The sequence below is a fragment of the Callithrix jacchus genome, chromosome 22, assembly GCF_049354715.1.
Source record: "Callithrix jacchus isolate 240 chromosome 22, calJac240_pri, whole genome shotgun sequence".
NCBI lineage: Eukaryota > Metazoa > Chordata > Mammalia > Primates > Cebidae > Callithrix > Callithrix jacchus.
In genome coordinates, this window is record NC_133523.1 from 18,736,768 (window position 1) to 18,756,508 (window position 19,741).

At 46.5% G+C, this 19,741-nt stretch overlaps 1 protein-coding gene across 1 annotated transcript; it reads left to right on the top strand.

Moving 5' to 3' along the window:
• The first annotated feature begins 1,692 nt into the window (after positions 1-1,692).
• On the top strand, positions 1,693-18,814 carry LOC100393780 (DNA replication licensing factor MCM5). Its single transcript, XM_078359596.1, is given in 8 exon segments — positions 1,693-1,793; positions 1,914-2,089; positions 4,627-4,760; positions 9,160-9,305; positions 9,619-9,764; positions 17,176-18,107; positions 18,109-18,141; positions 18,144-18,814. Coding segments are annotated over 8 exon segments (2,064 nt in total). The 3' UTR covers positions 18,540-18,814.
• Positions 18,815-19,741: the final 927 nt, after the last annotated feature.

The following is a 19,741-nucleotide window of genomic DNA, read 5'->3' on the forward strand; positions in this document are numbered from 1 at the left end:
CCCCGTATTTTCTTCTACACAGCCCTAGTTGAGGTTTCTTATGAGGCTTTGCCTTTTTGGCATAATTTTCCCTGGACACTCAGGCATTTTCATACATCTTCCAAAATCTATACAGAGGCTCCCAAGCCTCTGGTCTCATGCTTTGTCCACCCAGTGGCTTAACACCATGAGGAAGTTACCGAGGCTTCTAGCCTGTACTGTGAAGCAGTGACCCAAGCTCTACCTGTGCATCTTTCAGCCATGGCTGCAGCTGAAGTTGGGGATGCAGAGATGCAGACAGCAGTTTCCTGAGGCTACACATAGAGCGCGGTCATGGGACTGGCCCAGGAAACCGTTCTTCTCTCCTAGGCGCCCCCCCTACCCCGCGCTTGTGACTGTAAGGGCTACTGCAAAGGTCTCTATAATGCCTTCAAGGCCTTTTCCCTAACCTCTTGGCTATTAGCATTGGACTCCTTTTTATGCAAATTTATGAAGCTTTCCTAAATTCCCCCCTGAAAATCAGCTTTTCTTTTTGACAATTTGTCCAGGCTGCAAATTTTCCACACTTTGAGTTCTGTTTCTCATTTAAATTTAAGTCCCAACCAGGGGTCATTTCCTCGGTCACACGTAAGAGCACAGGCTAATCAATGCAGACAGGACACCTCCTGAGCCATGCTGCCTGGAAGTTCATTCTACCAGATACCTGCTAAATCATCACCCTCAAGTTCAAAGTTTCACAGATCTTCTGGGCAGGGTTACCATGCAGCCTCATTCTTTGCTACAGCAAAATAAAAGTAAGCTTGGCTAGTTAGTGTTCCCAGTAAGTTCCTCATTTTCATCACCAGACCCCCTAAGTCTGGCCTTCACTGTCCATCCTTCTGTCAGCCTTCTGATCACAACTATTTAAACGTTTCCTCATCTTCCTGTCTTTGAAACCCTCCAAACTGTCTCAACCTCTGCCTGCTATTTCCTTCTGAACCTGCTTCTACCTTTTCAGCTATCTTTGTTGCAGCCTGGCAATGTGGTAAAAGAAGACAAGTCTGGGCCGGGCGCGGTGGCTCACGCCTGTAATCCCAGCACTTCGGGAGGCCAAGGCAGGTGGATCACGAGGTCAAGAGATGGAGACCATCCTGGTCAACATGGTGAAACCCCGTCTCTACTAAAAATACAAAAAATTAGCTGGGCCTGGTGGCTCACGCCTGTAATCCCAGCACTTCGGGAGGCCAAGGCGGGTGGATCACGAGGTCAAGAGATGGAGACCATCCTGGTCAACATGGTGAAACCCTGTCTCTACTAAAAATACAAAAAATTAGCTGGGCATGGTGGCGTGTGCCTGTAATCCCAGCTACTCAGGAGGCTGAGGTGGGAGAATTGCCTGAACCCAGGAGGCGGAGGTTGCGGTGAGCCGAGATCGTGCCATTGCACTCCAGCCTGGGTAACAAGAGGGAAACTCCGTCTCAAAAAAAAAAAAAAAAAGAAGAAGACAAGTCCATTTTCAGGGGGAAAATTCAAGAAAACTTCAGATACTTGAATGAAAAGAAGCTGAGTGCTGATTGCCAAGACAATAGGGAAAACGTTTCGAAGACATTTTATGAGTTTTCCTTATGATCATAAAGAAAAGGAGTATAATTTGCTCATGATTCTGCAGGCTGTAAGGAAGCATTGTGGCTTCTGCATCTGGGAGAACTCAGTGAGCCTTCCAATCATACCACAATGTCAATGGCAATGAGATGTCTCATACAGCAGAAGGAGGAGCAAGACGGAGAGAGAAAAGAGGTGTTACGGGCTGTTGCTCAACCAGATTTGCACACAAGGTCAGCATCAAGAAGTTGTTGCTTAGCCACTGGAGAAGGATCTGCCGCCAGCCCCAACTCCCACTGCTTTTAGGCAGAAGCCTGCTACAGAGTCAGAGCCTCTTGAAAAGTCATTACTAGAGAACTGCTGAAGGAAAATACGGGCTTGGAGCTCCCACACAGGGGCCGCCAACCTCCAAACCCCAGATTCATAGACCCACCAATAGCTTACACCCTCATGAGGAAAAGCTGCAGGCTCTCAACACCAGTCCAGCCCATGAAAGCAGCCACAGAGGCTAAACACTGCAAAGCCACAGGTACACTGCCCCAGCATAGGTTTTCCATAAGCCTCTGCCTCCGCAACCGGTTACTCCCCCTTTCCAGTATCCCCCATCCTCCCACTACCCTACTGACAAACTACTATGCCCCTCCCACCCACCATATTTTTCTTCCGTCACCACCATGATTAAATTACTTCCCCCATGCCCACCTTCAATATTTGGGATTACAATTCCACATGACTTTTCTTTTTTTTTTTTTTTTGAGACGGAGTTTCACTCTTGTTACCCAGGCTGGAGTGCAATGGCGCGATCTCGGCTCACCGCAACCTCCGCCTCCTGGGTTCAGGCAATTCTCCTGCCTCAGCCTCCTGAGTAGCTAGGACTACAGGCACGCACCACCATGCCCAGCTAATTTTTGTATTAGTAGAGACGGGGTTTCACCATGTTGACCAGGATGGTCTCGATCTGTTGACCTCGTGATCTACCCGCCTCGGCCCTCCCAAACCGCTGGGATTACAGGCTTGAGCCACCGCACCCGGCCTCCACATGACTTTTCATAGGGACCTTATTGTTCTGACCCTGATCCCCCAAAATCTCATGTCCTTCTCACACAGCAAAATACAATCATGCCTTCTTAAAAGTTTCCAAAAGTCTTAACTCATTCCAAACGTAAAAAGTTCAAAGTCTCATCTGAGACAAGGTTACGGTCCCTTCTGCCTCTGAGTCCCTGAATTTAAAAGGGAGTTGTTTTCCTTCAAGATACAATGATGGTACGTGCAGGCATTGTATAAGCTTTCTCAATGTAAAGGCAAGAATTTCCCAGAAAAATAATGCAAATGGGACCATGTGCCCAATGCAAATCCAAAACCCAACCAAATAGTATTCACTCAATATTAAAGCTCCAAGATATTCAAAAGAACTCACTATCACGGGGACAGCGTTAAAGATATAATGTTTAAACAAACAAACAAAAGAAGATATAATATTTAACCATTTGCAAAGGATCCACCCCCAAAACTCATCTTTTAACCCCACCCCCAATACAACCTCCTCGATTCTCTTGACACCCCTCCCTGCCTTTAACCCCCACTCTTCATCATGTTTAAATTACCTTCCACCAGGCCCCATTTTAACATATCCCATAACAATTCCACCTCACATTTGGTAAAGACAGAGCCATATCATATTATTTTGCCCTTGCTCCTCCCCCAAATCTCATGTTTTTCTCACACTGCAAAATACAATGATGCCTTCTCTACAATCTTCCAAAGTCTTAACTCATTCTGCATCAACCCAAATGCGCAAAGCCCAAAGTCCCATCTGAGAGAAAAACTTGCAGTGCCTTCTGCCCCTGAGCCACTGAAATACAAAGCAAGTCAGCTACTTACAAGGTACAGCGACTGGACAGGCGTTGGGTTAGCATCCCAGCCAAGAGGAAGAAAACTGCCAGAAAGAAGCACAAAACACAGATGGGACTTACAGACCCATGCAAGTCAAAAACCCAGCAGGCCAGACATTCAATCTTACAGCTCCAAAATCACTTTTTTTGAATCTATGTTCCACATCCAGATCACAGGGTGGTGGGATGGCTGGACCCCCAAGGCCTTAGGTAGCTCTGCACCTGTGGATTTGTAGGGTTTATCCCCCACAGCTGCCCTCATGGGCTGGGCTGGTGTTAAGAGCCTGTAGCTTTTCCACACTGAAAGTGCAAGCTGGGTCTATGAAGCCAGGGTCTAAAGAATGGTGCCTCCCTGTGTGGGGGCTCCAATCCTATATGTTTTTTCTGTACTGCCCTAGTAAAGGTTACCCAAGAGGCTCTGCCTCCTGGAAAAACTGTCTGGACACCCAGGCTTTTCCGTACATACTCTGGAGCCCTGGAATCTCAATGAAGAATCCCAGGTCTCTAGGCTTTTGCTCTGTGTACCTGCTGAGCCAGAACACTATGTGGAATCCTCCAAGACTTGGAGCGTGCACTGTCTGGAGCAGTGACCCAAGCTGTACCTGTGCAGGGGCCATGGGGCTGGCCCAGAAAACCATTCTTTATTATTCAGTCCTAGGTTTCAGGGCCTGTCACAGCAAGCCCTGGGGCAAATGTCTCTCAAATGCCTTCCAGGTCTTTTCGCTTATTATGGCTGTTCGCACTGGGCTGCATTTTATGCAAAATTCTGAAGTATTCATGAATTTTTCTACTGAAAGTCAGCTATACTTTTTGGCCAGGCTGCAAATTGTCCAAACTTTTAAACTCTGCTTCTCATTTAATAGAACTTTTAACTTGAGGTCATTTATTTTGTTACACATAAGACCACAGGCTGTTCAACAGAGAGGACACCTCTTGAGCTTTACTGCCTAGAGGTTCATTTCACCAGATACACACTAAATCATTACCCTCAAGTTCAAAGTTTCACAGGTCTCCAGGGCAGGGGCACCATGCAGCCACATTCTTTGCTAAGGCAAAACAAAAGTAACCCTGACTGCTGTTCCCAGTTGGTTTCTCATTTTCATCTGAGATCTTCCAAGTCTGGCCTTCACTGTCCATGCTTCTGTCACCCTTTTAATTATAACTATTCAACAAGTCTCTACGATAGTCCAAACTGTCCTCATCTTCCTGTCTTCTTCCAAGCCCTCCAAACTCTCCAAGCTCCGGCCTTACCCTCTTCTTCAGCTGCTTCTACATTTTCAGCTATCTCTGTTGCAGACTGGAAGTGTGGTAAAAGAAGAAAAGTCCATTTTCAGGGAGAAAATTAACAAAGGCTTCAGATATTCACATAAAAAGAAGCTGAGTGTTGGTTGCCGAGACAGTAAATAAAAATCCCTTGAAGGCATTTCGAAAGCTTCACTTCTCAGCACTCATTTTCTGTATGATCATAAAGAGATGAGGTTGAACTGGCTGAGGGTTCGGCAGGCTGGAAAGAAATTCTGCTTCTGAGAGGACTCAGGAAGCCTCCCAATCACACCAGAAGACCAGGCGGCAACAGGATGTTTCACACGGCAGAAGCAGAAGCAAGACAGAGAGAAAAGGAGTGCCATACCCTGTGATACAACCAGATCTCAGGAGAACTCAGTATCGGGGGAAGATGTGCTTAACCATTGGTGAAAGATCCACCCCCAACCAACCCCCACCCCACGACAACTCCACCATCCACCACAGGCTGAACTCATCTATTACCAGGTAGAAGCCTGCTGCAGAGGCAGAGTCTTTTGGAAAGCCTTTACTAGGGCCGTGAAGAAAAAAATACGGGCTTGCTGCTTCCACATAGGAGGTCACAAACCTCTAGACTGCAGAAACATAAACCCACCAACAGCTCACATCCTCAGGGTGGAGAAGTTACAGGCCTTCATCACCAGCCCAGTCAATGAGAGCAGCCACGGGGCTGAACGCTGAAAGGCCACAGGTGCACTGCCCTAGTAGAGGTTCTAAACGAGCCTCTGCCTTTACAGCAGGTTTCTCCCCCTTCCTACTACCCATCACCCTCTCAGCACCTTACTGCCAACCTACTCTTTGCCACCCTACCCAAACCTTTTCCTTCCACCCCTACCAACCTCCCATTCTTGATTAAATCACCTCCCACCAGGCCCCACATCCAACACTCAGGAATATAATTCCACATGAGCTTGTTATGGAAATACAGCAAAACCATATTATTTTGACTCTGAAACATCCAAATCTCATGTCCCCCTCACAGAGGAAAATCCAAATAAGCTGTTTCAAAAGGTTCCAAAATTCTTAAGCCATTCCAGTTGTAACGCAAATGTAAAAAGTTTCTAGTCTCATCCAAGACAAGGGTACAGTCACTTCTGCTTATGGGTCCCTAAATTTAAAAGGAAGTTCTTTTCTTTCAAGATAAAATTATGTTACAGGCATTGGATAAGCTTTCTCAGTCTGATGGAAAGAAATTTTCCAAAAAAAAAAGACAATTGGGACACAGGCCCGACACAAGTTGAAAACCCAGCCGCACAGGATTCGTTCATCACAAGAACTCCCTATGACACAGACAACATGAAGGAGATAGTGTATAACCACTTGTGAAAGATCTGCTGCCCAGCCCCATCTTTCACTCCCACCCCCAACATAACCCCCCAAACTCCCAACAGCCTCACTTCTAACCCCCACTGTTCACCAGGATTAAATCCTTCCACTGAGCCCCACTTTTAACATTGCCCATTACAACTCCACATGAGTTTTGGTAGGGACACAGAGCCGAATTATATTATTCTGTCCCTGGCCCCCCTAATCTCATGTCCTTCTCACACTGCAAAATACAATAATGCCTTCTTTACAGTCCCTCAATATCCTAACTCACTCCCGCATTTACTCAAATATCCAAAGCCCAAAGTCTCATCTGACACAGGCTGCAGTCTCTGTCCCTGAGCCTCTGAAATACAAAGCAAGTTAGCTACTTACAAGGTAAAATAATTGTACAAGAATGTCCCACATTCTGAGCACAGGGTGGTGTGATGGCTGGGCTCCGGAGGCCTGCAGCAGCTCTGCACCTGTGGCTTTGCAGGGTTTATCCCACAAAGCCGCCCTCATAAACTGGGCTGGTGTTGAGTGCCTGTAGCTTTTTAAAACTCATAGTGCAAGCTATTGGTTCCATAAATCTGGGGTCTGGAGAAAGGTGCCTCCCTCTGTGGAGGCTCCAACCCTATATGTTTCTTCTGTACTGACCTAGTAAAGATTTTCTATGAGGCTCTGCCTCTTCAAAAAGCTTTTGCCGGCCAGGAGTGGTGGCTCACGCCTGTAATCCCAGCACTTTGGGAGGCCCAGGCAGGTGGATCACGAGGTCAAGAGATCGAGACCATCCTGGTCAACATGGTGAAACCCTGTCTCTACTAAAAATACAAAAAATTAGCTGGGCATGGTGGTGCGTGCTTGTAATCCCAGCTACTCAGGAGGCTGAGGCAGGAGAATTGCCTGAACCCAGGAGGCAGAGGTTGCTGTGAGCCGAGATTGCACCATTGCTCTCCAGCCTGGGTAACAAGAGCGAAACTCCGTCTTAAAAAAAAAAAAAGCTTCTGCCAGAACACCCATGTTTTACTCCTCTGGAGTCTAGATGAAGACTCCTAAGCCTCTAGTCTCCTGCTTTGTGCACCTGCTGGCTTAACACATATGGAAGCCATCAAGGCTTGGAGCTTGCATCGTCTGAAGCAGTGACCTATGCTGTACCTGTGTATCTTTCATCGATGGCTGGAGCAGGAGCTGCAGGTATGCAGGCAGCAGTGTCCTGAGGCTGCTCATAGAAGCGGGGCCATGGGACTGGCTCAAAAAGCCATTTATTCTCTCCTAGGTTCCAGGGCCTGTGACAGCAAGGGCTGCTGTAAAGGTGTCTGAAATGCCTTCAAGGCCCTTTTCCCATTATCTTGACTATCAGCACTGGGCTCCATTGTATGCAAATTTTTGAACTCTTACTGAAATTTTACACTGAAAATCAGCTTTTCTCTTTGACCATTTGGCCAGGCTGCAAATTGTGCAAACTTTTAAGCTCTGATTCTCATTTAAATAGAAGTTTCAACTTGAGGTTATTTATTTGGTCACACATAAGACCACAGAATCTTTGACACAAACAGGACACCTCTTAAGCTTTGGTGCATAGATGTTCATTCCACCAAATACAACCTAAATCATCACCCTTAAGTTCAAAGTTTTACAGTCTCCAGGGCAGGGGCACTGTGCAGCCACGTTCTCTCCTAAGGCAAAACAAAAGTAACGTTGGCTCTTGTTTTCAGTAAGTTCCTCATTTTTATCTGAGATCTAAGCCCGGCCTTCACTGTCCTTCTGTCTATAATCCTTTTAATTATAACTATTTAGCAAGTCTCTACAATGGACTAAACTTTTTCTTATCTTCCTGTCTTCTTCCAAGGCCTCCAAACTCTCCAACCTCTGGCTGTTAGCCACTTCTGAACCTGCTTCTACAGTTTCAGCTACCTTTGTTGCAGCCTGGCAATGTGCTAAAAGAAGAAAAGCCCATTTCAGGGGAAAAATTCATGCAGACTTCAGATATTTGCATGAAAAGAAGCTGAGTGTGGATTGCTGAGACAATGGTGAAAATCCCTTGAAGACAGCTCAGAGCTTCACTTCACAGCACTCATTTTCTGTAGCTCAGCAACCTCCAGTCCATGATTGAATAACCTCCTACCAGACCCCACCTTCAATGTTTGGGAATACAATTCCACATGAGTTTTGGTTGGGAAACACGACAAATCATATTATTCTGACCCTGACACTCTGAATCTCATGTCCTCAGAGAACAAAATACAAACAAGTATTTTCAAATGTTTCCAAAAATCTGAACTCATTTCAACAGTAATTTAAATGTAAAAAGTTCAAAGTCTCATCCAAAACAAGGCTACAGTCCCTTCTGCCTGTGAATCCCTGAATTTAAAAGGGAGGTCTTGTCTTTCAAGATACAATGATGGTACACGCATGAGCAAGCTTGCTAAGGCAAAATGTGCAGTCCAATGGGAAAAAAAATTCCATTAAAGTAACACAAGGAGAAACAGGCCCAATGTAAGTTCAAAAGCCAGAAGGTCAGTATTCATTTATCATGGGAATTCACTATCACCCAGACAGCATTAAGAAGATAGTGTTAACCATTTGTGCCCCACACCCTCACTTCCAAACGCCACCGTCCACCATGATTAAATCACCTTCCAGCAACCGCTTCCTTTAACATACCCTGTATTACAATTTCATATGAGTTCTGGCAGGGACACGGAGCCGAATCATATTATTCTTCCCTTGGCCCACCAAATCTCATGTCCTCCTCACATTGCAAAATAAAACAAGGCCTTCTCTGCAGTCCCCCAATGTCTTAACTCATTCCAGCATTTACTCAAATGTTCGAAACCCAAAGTCCCATCAGAGACAAGGCAGCAGTCTTCTCTGCCCCTGAGCCTCTGAAATACAAAGCGAGTTAACTACTTACAAGGTACAGCGATTGGACAGGCATTGCGTTAGCATTCCCAGCCAAGAGAAAGAAATTTGCCAGAAAGAAGCACAAAACACAGATGGGATTTATCGACCCCATGCAAGTCAAAAACCCAGCAGGCCAGTTATCTAATACTACAGCTCCAAAACCGTCTTTCCTGAATCTATGTTCCACATCCAGAGCACAGGGTGGTGTGATGGCTGGGCTCCCAAGGCCTTCAGCAGCTCTGCACCTGTGGCTTTGCAGGTTTATCCCCGACAGCTGCCCTCATGTGCTGAGCTGGTGTTAAGTGCCTGCAGCTTTTCAACACTGAGAATGCACAGTAGGTAGGTCTACGCACATAGGTAGGTCTATGAAGCTGGAGTCTGGAGAATGGTGCCTCCCTGTGTGGGGCTCAACCCTATATTCTCCTTCTGTACTTTCCTAATAGAGATTTCTAACGAGGCTCTGCTTCTTGGAAAAGCTTCTGTCTGGACACCCAAATGTTTTCGTACATTCTCTGGAGTATTGGTGAAGGCTTTCAAGTCTCTAATCCTGTGCTCTGTGTACCTGCTGGCTTAACACTATGTGGAAGCCACCAAGGCTTGGAGCTTGCACTCTTTGAAGCAGTGATAAAAACTGTACCTGTGCATCTTTCAGCCATGGCTGGACCTGGAGCTGGAGCTGCGGGGATGCAGGCAGCACTGTCCTGAGGCTGCACACAGCAGCAGGCCATGGGGCTGGCCTTGGAAATCGTTCTTCTGTCCTGGGCCTCAGGGCCTCTTACTGCAAGGGCTGCTGCAAAGGTCTCTGAAATGCCATCAATACCTTTTCCTCATTGTCTTGGCTATTAGCACTGGGCTCCATTTTAAGCACATTTCTGAAGCTGTCTTGAATTTTCCCCCTGAAAATTAGCTTTTATTCTTTTTTTTTTTTTTTGAGACGGAGTTTTGCTCTCATTACCCAGGCTGGAGTACAATGGCTCGATCTCGTCTCACTGCAACCTCCGCCTCCTAGGTTTAGGCAATTCTCCTGCCTCAGCCTCCCGAGTAGCTGGGACTACAGGTGCACGCCACCATACCCAGCTAATTTTTTGTATTTTTAGTAGAGACAGGGTTTTACCATGTTGACCAGGATGGTCTCGATCTCTTGACCTCATGATCTGCCTACTTCGGACTCCCAAGGCGCTGGGATTACAGGCTTGAGCCACCACTCCTGGCCCTTTTTTTTTTTGTTAATGAATGAGAGCTTCTTTTTTTTTTAATTTTGTTTTTCTTTTTATTTGTTTGAATGAGAGCTTCTTATGTTGCTCAGGTTGGCCTTGAACTCATAGCCTTACCTCCTCAAGCGCCAGGACAACAGGCCAGAGCCACCGCGGCTCCCAATGTAGGTTTCTTAACAACAGTTCATTGTCTCTTTTGGTTTTACTTACATATTATAATTTTAGATAATTTGCAATTCTCTTTGTGTTGCCTAGGCTGGAGTGCAGTGGTGTGTTCTTGGCTCACTGCAAACTCTGCCTCCCAGGTTAAGCAATTCTGCCTCAGTCTCCTGAGTAGCTTGGATTACCAGCACACGCTACCACACCCAGCCAAATTCTATATTTTTAGTAGAGACGGGGTTTCACCATGTTGGCAAGACTGGTCTCGAACTCCTGACCTCAAGTAATCCAGCCATCTCAACCTCTCAAAATGCTGGGATTACAAGCGTGAGCCACCGCACCTAGCTGCATTTCCTTTCAAATGTTTTTTTCCATTTGTGCATTTTTTTTTTTAGGAACATTTAATTCAAATGTTTGTCCATTTGATTTTTTTTTTTTTTTGAGACAGAATCTTGCTCTGTCGCCAGGCGCCAGGCTGGGTGGAAGGAGTACAGTGGCGCAATCTCGGCTCACTGCAATCTCCGCCTCCTGGGTTCAAGCAATTCTCTTGCCTCAACCTCCCTGGTAGCTGGGACTACAGGTGCATGCCACCACGCCCAGCTAATTTTTGTATTTTTTAGTAGAGATGGGGTTTCACCATGTTGGCCAGGATGGACTTGAACTCTTGACCTCATGATTTGCCCACCTCGGCCTCCCAAAGTGCTGGAATTACAGGCTTGAGCCACCGCGCCTGGCCATATTTGTTCATTTCTAAATACAGTTGTTCAACTTTATTGTTCAGTTTTACAAGTTGTTTATATATTCTTTTTTTTTTTTCTTGAGACCGAGTTTCGCTGTTGTTATCCAGGCTGGAGTGCAATGGCACGATCTCGACTCACCACAACCTCTATCCCCTGGGTTCAAGCCATTCTCCTGCCTCAGCCTCCCAAGTAGCTGGTGTAAGGCCGATAGTCCTGCTAACAGCCAGATGAACAACATCCACCCCTGTCTATGCCTCATAACAGTTTAACAGGCAGAACACATTACTCAGCAACTGCTCCTCCATTCGGGCTCCCCTCTCCCACTTCTGCATTCTGCCCCCAGGTCTATATTCTATGCTTTTGAACCTCAGCACTAAACTATACATCTGAACCCGCGAAATTGAAGAAATCCCGCCAAGCCTTACCCAATGGCAGCCCACCCCATGCATCCTAGGCCAGCCCCCCTCTAACCCCCGTAAAACCCCCTGCCCTGAGAAGTCAAGCGCGACTTCTCTGGCCCCCTTTCCTTAGGACCACAGAACCTCACAGGAGATAAATAAATTGGCATCTGATTGTTCTTATACTGGCCTCAGTTTCCTCATTTTAAACTCGACAGTAACCATTACAGCTGTAATTAACAGGCATGTGCCACCATGGCTAGCCAGTTTTGTATTTTTAGCAGAGACAGTGTTTCTCCATATTGCTCAAGCTGGTCTCAAACTTGACCTCAGGGGATCTGCCCACCTGGGCCTCCCAAAGTGCTGGGATTACAGGCATGAGCCATTGTGCCATCCTCCCCCTTTATTTTATTTCTGTGCATTTTATTTAAAATATTATCTTTCATATGTAGTTCAAAAAAATAATCCAACTTCATTTTATTTGTGTTGATATCTAGTTTTCAACATTATGTTTGGAAGAGATTATCTTTTTTTTTATTTTTTGAGATGGAGTTTTGCTCTTATTACCCAGGAGTGCAATGGCGTGATCTCGACTCACTGCAACCTCCACCTCCTGGGTTCGAGCAATTCTCTTGCCTCAGCCTCCCAAGTAGCTGGGACTACAGGCACGCACCACCATGCCCAGCTAATTTTTGTATTTTTAGTAAAGATGGTGTTTCACCTTGTTGACCAGGATGGTCTCGATCTGTTGACCTCGTGATCCACCCACCTCGGCCTTCCAAAGTGCTGGGATTACAGGCGTAAGCCACCGCACCCAGCCCGATTATCTTTTTTTTCTATGGTGTCCTTACAGCAGCTGTATGGAAGATCATTTGATCCTATACAGAAGAGTTAATTTCTGTACTCTCTATTTTGTTTTTTCATCTGTTGATCTGTCTTTGTGTCAGTACCATATTGTTTTTGTTATTGTAGCTTTTATTATATTTTGTTTGTTTGGTTTTTTGAGACGGAGTCTCACAGTGTCAGCTGTGCTGGAGTGCAATGACGTGATCTTGGTTCACGGCAACCTCCGCCTCCTGGGTTCAAGTGATTCTCCTGCCTCAGCCTCCTGAGTAGCTGGGATTACAGGTGCCCACTCCCATGTCCGTCTAATTTTTCATATTTTGGGCAGACTGGTCTCAAACTCCTGACCTCAAGATCCACCTGCCTTGGCCTCCCAAAGTTCTGGGATTATAGGTGTGAGCTACTGTGCCTCCCCTATTATGTTTTTAAATTAGGAAACATAATGCTTCTGTTCTTGTTCATGGGTGTTTGGCTATAGTTTATAATCAATTTTTTTTCAGATGGAATTTCCCTCATTGCCTAGGTTGGAGTGCAATGGTACAATCTTGGCTCACTGCAACCTCTTCCTCACAGGTTCAAGCGAGTCTCCTACTTCAGCCTCCCGAGTAACTGGGATTACAGTCACGCACCACCATGCCTGGCTAACTTTTTTTGTATTTTTAGCAGAGACGGAGTATCTCCATGTTGGTCAGACTGGTTTTGAACTCCCAACCTCAAGCCTAATTTTGTATTTTTAATAGAGCTGGGGTTTCTCCATGTTGGTCTCGCTGGTCTCCAACTCCTGACCTCAGATTATCTGTCCGCCTCGGCCTCCCAAAGTGCTGGGCTTATAGGCGTGAGCCACTGTGCCCAGCCTGCTATCGGAATTTCTATTTAGATTATATTGAATTTGTTTGCCACTGTTGGTTGTATTGACATCTTTGAAAAGGTGAATGTTTTTAACCTTGAGCAAGAACATGTGGAAGAGTGTGTTTTATTTATTATTATTTTATTTATTTATTTATTTTTGAGATGGAGTTTTGCTCTTGTTGCCCAGGCCGAAGTGCAGTGGTGCTTTCTTGGCTCACTGCAACCTCTGCCTCCCATGTTCAAGTGATTCTCCTGCCTCAGCCTCCCAAGTAGCTGGGATTACAGGCATGTGCCACACACCTGGCTAATTTTGTATTTTTAGTAGAGACGGGGTTTCTCCATGTTGGTCAGGCCGGTCCCAAACTCCTGACATAGTGATCCACCCGCCTGCGCCTTCCAAAGTGCTGGGATTACAAGAGTGAGCCACCGTGCCTGGCCTGAATGTGTTTTATTTTTACATATTTTTGGATTTGCCAGTTTTACTTTTGCTTTTAATTCCTAGTTGCATTCAATTTTGGTGAGAAAACACAGAGTGTATAATTTTTGTCTTCTTAAATATATGTGTTGTTTTCATTGTTTTGACACAGTATTTTACTTTGTCACCCAGCCTGAAATGCAGTAGCATGATTTTGGCTCAATGCAGTCTCAACCTTCTGGGCTCAAGCGGTCCTTTCACTTCAGCCTCCCGAGTAGCTTGGACTACAGACATGCACTACTATGTCTGGCTAATTTTTTGATTGTTTGTAGAGACAGGGTCTCACTTTGTTGCCCAGCCTGGTCTCAGACTTCTGGCCCCAAGTGATCCTCCCACCTTGGTCTCCCAAAGTGTTGGGATTATAGGCATGAGCCACTTCACCCAGCCAGTATTCTTTTTTCTTTTTTTTGAGACAGAGTCTCACTCTGTCACCCAGGCTGGAGTGCAATGATGCGATCTCAACTCACTGCAACCTCTGCCTTCCAGGTTCAAGCAATTCTCTTGCCTCAGCCTCCTGAGTAGCTGGGATTACAGGCACATGCCACCGCGCCCAGCTAATTTTTGTATTTTTAGTAGAGACAAGGTTTCAACATCTTGGCCAGGCTAGTCTTGAACTTCAGACCTTGTGATCCACCCGCCTCAGACTCCCAAAGTGCTAGGATTACAGGCATGAGCCACTGTGCCGTCCGCGAGGATTCTTTAATAACATTTGTTATGTGTTCTAACAGAACACACAAGGTGCAAATAAAAATATGGTGTATTCTCTTGATTTTGACTGAAAAATTTTGTACATGTCTGTTAAGCCTAGTAGGTCCGTGATAGGGTTTTGGTGTTTATGTTCTTCAAAATCTCATGCTGAAAAGTAATCCTCAGTGTTGGATGTGGAACCTGGTGGGAGATATTTGGATCATGGGGTTGAATTTCTCATGAATGGCTTTGTACAATCATCTCGGGCATCAAAAAATGTATACTCTGTTAATTCAGATGAGAGCTGGCTCATTAAAAGAACCTGGCTCCTTCCCGTCACGGTTGCTCTGTCTCTTACCATGTGATATGTCCAGTTATTCTTGGTCTTCCACCATTGTGGAAACTTACTGAGATCTTCCACCAGAGGCAGATGCTGGCACACAATTCTTGTACAGTTTGCTGAACTATGAGCCAAATAAACCTTTTCTTATTTATAAATTATTTACTCTTGGCCGGGCGCGGTGGCTCACGCCTATAATTCCAGCACTTTGGGAGGCCGAGGCGGGTGGATCACAAGCTCAAGAGATAGAGACCATCCTGGTCAACAAGGCGAAACCCCGTCTCTACTAAAAATACAAAAAATTAGCTGGGTATGGTGGCCCGTGCCTGTAATCCCAGCTACTCAGGAGTCTGAGGCAGGAGAATTGCCTGAACCCAGGAGGTGGAGGTTGCAGTGAGCCGAGATCACACCATTGCACTCCAGCCTGGGTAACAAGAGGGAAACTCCGTCTCAAAAAAAAAAAAATTAATATAGTTTATAATCTTGTCTAAGTTTTCTGTTTTCCAATTTTAGTGTATGTGCTGCCAAGGCAAGCACAGTTTTCTGTTTTCTTATTGATCTTTTATCTGAATTTTCTATTATTAAAAATGGGGTCCTACCGGGTGCGGTGGCTCACGCCTGTAATCCCAGCACTTTGGGAGGCTGAGGTGGGTGGATCACGAGGTCAGGAGTTTGAGACCAGCCTGGCCTAGATGGTGAAAGCCCATCTCTACTAAAAATACAAAAATTAGCTGGGCACAGTGGCACATGCCTATAATCCCAGCTACAGGAGGCTGAGGCAGGAGAATTGCTTGAACCTGGGAAGCAGAGGTTGCAGTGAGCCAAGATTGTGCCATTGCACTCCAGCCTGGGTGACAGAGTGAGACTCCATCTCAAAAAAAAAATGGGGTCTTGATGTCTACAATTATTATGTCGCTAGGTATTTTTTTGCTTTACTTTTCTGAGTATTTGCTTTACATATTTTGGAGCCCTAATGTTGTAAATACATATAAATATACATATAAAAAAGTAGATAAATTGACTCATTATACTATTATATAATATCAATCTTTGTTTCATGCTAGTACTTGAGACATCGCTTATTATGTGTAATATGATTACGAATATCTCACACAGTTGTGGTTACTATTTGCATGGAATACAGAGTTTTTCCATTCTGTCACTTTCAGCCTATTTGACTCAATGCTAACTATTTTTTTTTCTTTAAGACAGTCTTTCTCTGTCATACAGGCTGGAGTGGTGGCACAATCTCCACTCACTGCAACCTCTGCCTTACAGGTTCAAGTGATTCCTGTGTCTAGCATGTTGAATAGCTGCAATTACAGGCACGTGCCACCCCCCTCCTAATTTTCATATATATATGTATGTATATTTATTTAGTAGAGATGGAGTTTTGCCATATTGTCCAAGCTGGTCTCAAACTTCTGACTTCAAGTGATCTTCCAGCCTCAGCGCCCCAAAGTGTTGAGATTACAGGATAAGCCCCTGTTTCTGGCCTAAAATGAGTCACTTCTAGGGAGCATATTGTATGCTATTTTCTTTCTTTCTTTTTTTTTTTTTTTTGAGACGAAGTTTCGCTCTTGTTACCAAGGCTGGAGTGCAATGGTGTGATCTCGGCTCACCGCAACCTCCACCTCCTGGGTTCAAGCAATTCTCCTGCTTCACCCTCCTGAGTAGCTGGGACTACAGGCACGTGCCATCATGCCCAGCTAATTTTTGTATTTTTAGTAGAGACGGGGTTTCACCATGTTGACCAGGATGGTCTCGATCTCTTGAGCTCGTGATCCACCCACCTCGGCCTCCCAAAGTGCTGGGATTACAGGCGTGAGCCACCGCGCCCTGCCCAGTATGCTATTTTCTTAAACCATTCAGTCATTTTATTTTTTCTTTTTATAATTTTATCTATCTATCTATCTATCTATCTATCTATCTATCTATCTATCTATTTATTTTTAAGACAGGGTTTCAGCCGCACACGGTGGCTCATGCCTATAATCCCAGCACTTTGGGAGGCCAAGGCGGGTGGATCACAAAGTCAAGATATCGAGACCATTCTGGTCAACAAAGTGAAACCCGTCTCTACTAAAAATACAAAAGTTAGCTGGGCATGGTGCCGCCTGCCTGTAATCCCAGCTACTCGGGAGGCTGGGGCAGGAGAATTGCTTGAACCCAGGAGACGGAGGTTGCGGTGAGCCGAGATCGCGCGATTTGCACTCCAGCCTGGGTAACAAGAGCGAAACTCCGACTCAAAAAAAAAAAAAGATGTAATCCCAGCACTTTGGAGGCTGAGGTGGGTGGATCACGAGGTCAAGAGATCGAGACCATCCTGGTCAACAAGGTGAAACCCCGTCTCTACTAAAAATACAAAAATTAGCTGGACATGGTGGCGCGTGCCTGTAATCCCAGCTACTCAGGAGGCTGAGGCAGGAGAATTGCCTGAACCCAGGAGGCGGAGGTTGCGGTGAGCCGAGATCGCACCATTGCACGCCAGCCTGGGTAACAAGAGCGAAACTCCGTGGGCGTGGGCATCCGAAGTTCCTATATCCGTGTCCTGGGCATCCAGGTGGACACAGATGGCTCTGGCCGCAGCTTTGCTGGGGCCGTGAGCCCGCAGGAGGAGGAGGAGTTCCGTGGTCTGGCCGCCCTCCCCAATGTCTATGAGGTCATCTCCAAGAGCATCGCCCCCTCCATTTTTGGGGGCACGGATATGAAGAAGGCCATTGCCTGCCTGCTCTTTGGGGGATCCCGAAAGAGGCTCCCTGATGGACTTACTCGCCGAGGAGACATCAACCTGCTGATGCTAGGGGACCCTGGGACAGCCAAGTCCCAGCTTCTGAAGTTTGTGGAGAAGTGTTCTCCCATTGGGGTTTACACGTCTGGGAAAGGGAGCAGTGCAGCCGGACTGACAGCCTCGGTGATGAGGGACCCTTCGTCCCGGAATTTCATCATGGAAGGTGGAGCCATGGTCCTGGCTGATGGTGGGGTCGTCTGTATTGATGAGTTTGACAAGATGCGAGAAGACGACCGTGTGGCAATCCATGAAGCCATGGAGCAGCAGACCATCTCTATTGCCAAGGCTGGGATCACCACCACCCTGAACTCTCGCTGCTCCGTCCTGGCTGCTGCCAACTCAGTGTTTGGCCGCTGGGATGAGACGAAGGGGGAGGACAACATTGATTTCATGCCTACCATCTTGTCGCGCTTCGATATGATCTTCATTGTCAAGGATGAGCACAATGAGGAGAGGGATGTGATGCTGGCCAAGCATGTCATTACTCTGCACGTAAGTGCACTGACACAGACACAGGCCGTGGAGGGCGAGATCGACCTGGCCAAGCTGAAGAAGTTTATTGCCTACTGCCGAGCGAGGTGCGGCCCCCGGCTGTCAGCAGAGGCCGCAGAGAAGCTGAAGAACCGCTACATCATCATGCGGAGCGGGGCCCGTCAGCACGAGAGGGACAGTGACCGCCGCTCCAGCATCCCCATCACTGTGCGGCAGCTGGAGGCCATTGTGCGAATCGCTGAAGCCCTCAGCAAGATGAAGCTGCAGCCCTTCGCCACAGAGGCAGATGTGGAGGAGGCCCTGCGGCTCTTCCAAGTGTCCACGTTGGATGCTGCCTTGTCCGGTACCCTGTCAGGGGTGGAGGGCTTCACCAGCCAGGAGGACCAGGAGATGCTGAGCCGCATCGAGAAGCAGCTCAAGCGCCGCTTTGCCATTGGCTCCCAGGTGTCTGAGCACAGCATTATCAAGGACTTCACCAAGCAGAAATACCCGGAACATGCCATCCTCAAGGTGCTGCAGCTCATGCTGCGGCGGGGCGAGATCCAGCATCGCATGCAGCGCAAAGTTCTCTACCGCCTCAAGTGAGTTGCGGCCTCACTGGACTCGTGGACTTGCCCATGCCTCAGGCCCCTCCTGCCACTGTCTGCCATTGAGAATGCTGCTTTGTTCTCTGCCACCCCACTGCTGTCCTCGAACTTCCCACGCACCCTCCTTTCTGCCCCAGAGGGAGGAGCCGTGGTGTCCTGCCGCCTCTGGGTCACTGCCTCCAGCACAGTTCTGAGACGTGTGCTTTTGGCATCTGTTAATAATAAAGCCACAGTGTGTTCGGGGAAAAAAAAAAAAAAAAAAAAAAAACCACATGGTTACTGCCGGCCGCGGAGAATATGGTTACTGCCGGCCGCGGTGGCTCACGCCTGTAATCCCAGCACTTTGGGAGGCCGAGGTGGGCGGATCACGAGGTCAAGAGATGGAGACCATCCTGGCCATGATGAAACCCCGTCTCTACCAAAAACGCAAAAATTAGCTGGGCGTGGTGGCACGCACCTGTAGTCCCAGCTACTCGGGAGGCTGAGGGGGAAGAATCGCTTGAACCCAGAAGGCAGAGGTTGCAGTGAGCCGAGATTGCGCCATTGCACTCCAGCGTGGTGACAGAGCAAGACTCCGTCTCAAACAAAACAAACAAAACAAAACAAAACAAAACGAAAAACCAGAAGAAATGTGGTTACTGTTAACAGTTTTAGTGTTATTGTTTTATGTGTTTCCTGTAGATACGTTTTTTCTAATTTTCTGTTTTACTGCCTTTATTTTTACTTTATGTAGTGAAATGCTTAATTTTTTCATTTTTCTTTACATTCTATAAATATTATCTTTGTAATTATCATGAAAAAAAAATTTTTTTTTTTGAGACAGAGTCTCACACGTTGCCAGCCTGGAGTGCAGTGGCGTGATCTCAGGTCACTGCAAACTCTGTCCCCTGGGTTCCAATGATTCTCCTGCCTCAGTCTCCTGAGTAGCTGGGACTACAGGTTTGTGACACCATACCAAGCTAATTTTTGTATTTTTAGTAGAGACGAACCCACTGAAACCTTTGCCTCATGGGTTCAAGCAATTGTTCTGATTCACAATGTTGGCCAGTTTGGTCTCTATCTCGTGACCTCATGATCCACCTGCCTTGGCCTCCCAAAGTGCTGGGATTATAGACATGAACCAGCTCACCCAGCCAGAAAATCTTAAATTTAAAACAATATGTTATAATCGTATGAAAAATTGAATTAAAAATCGATACC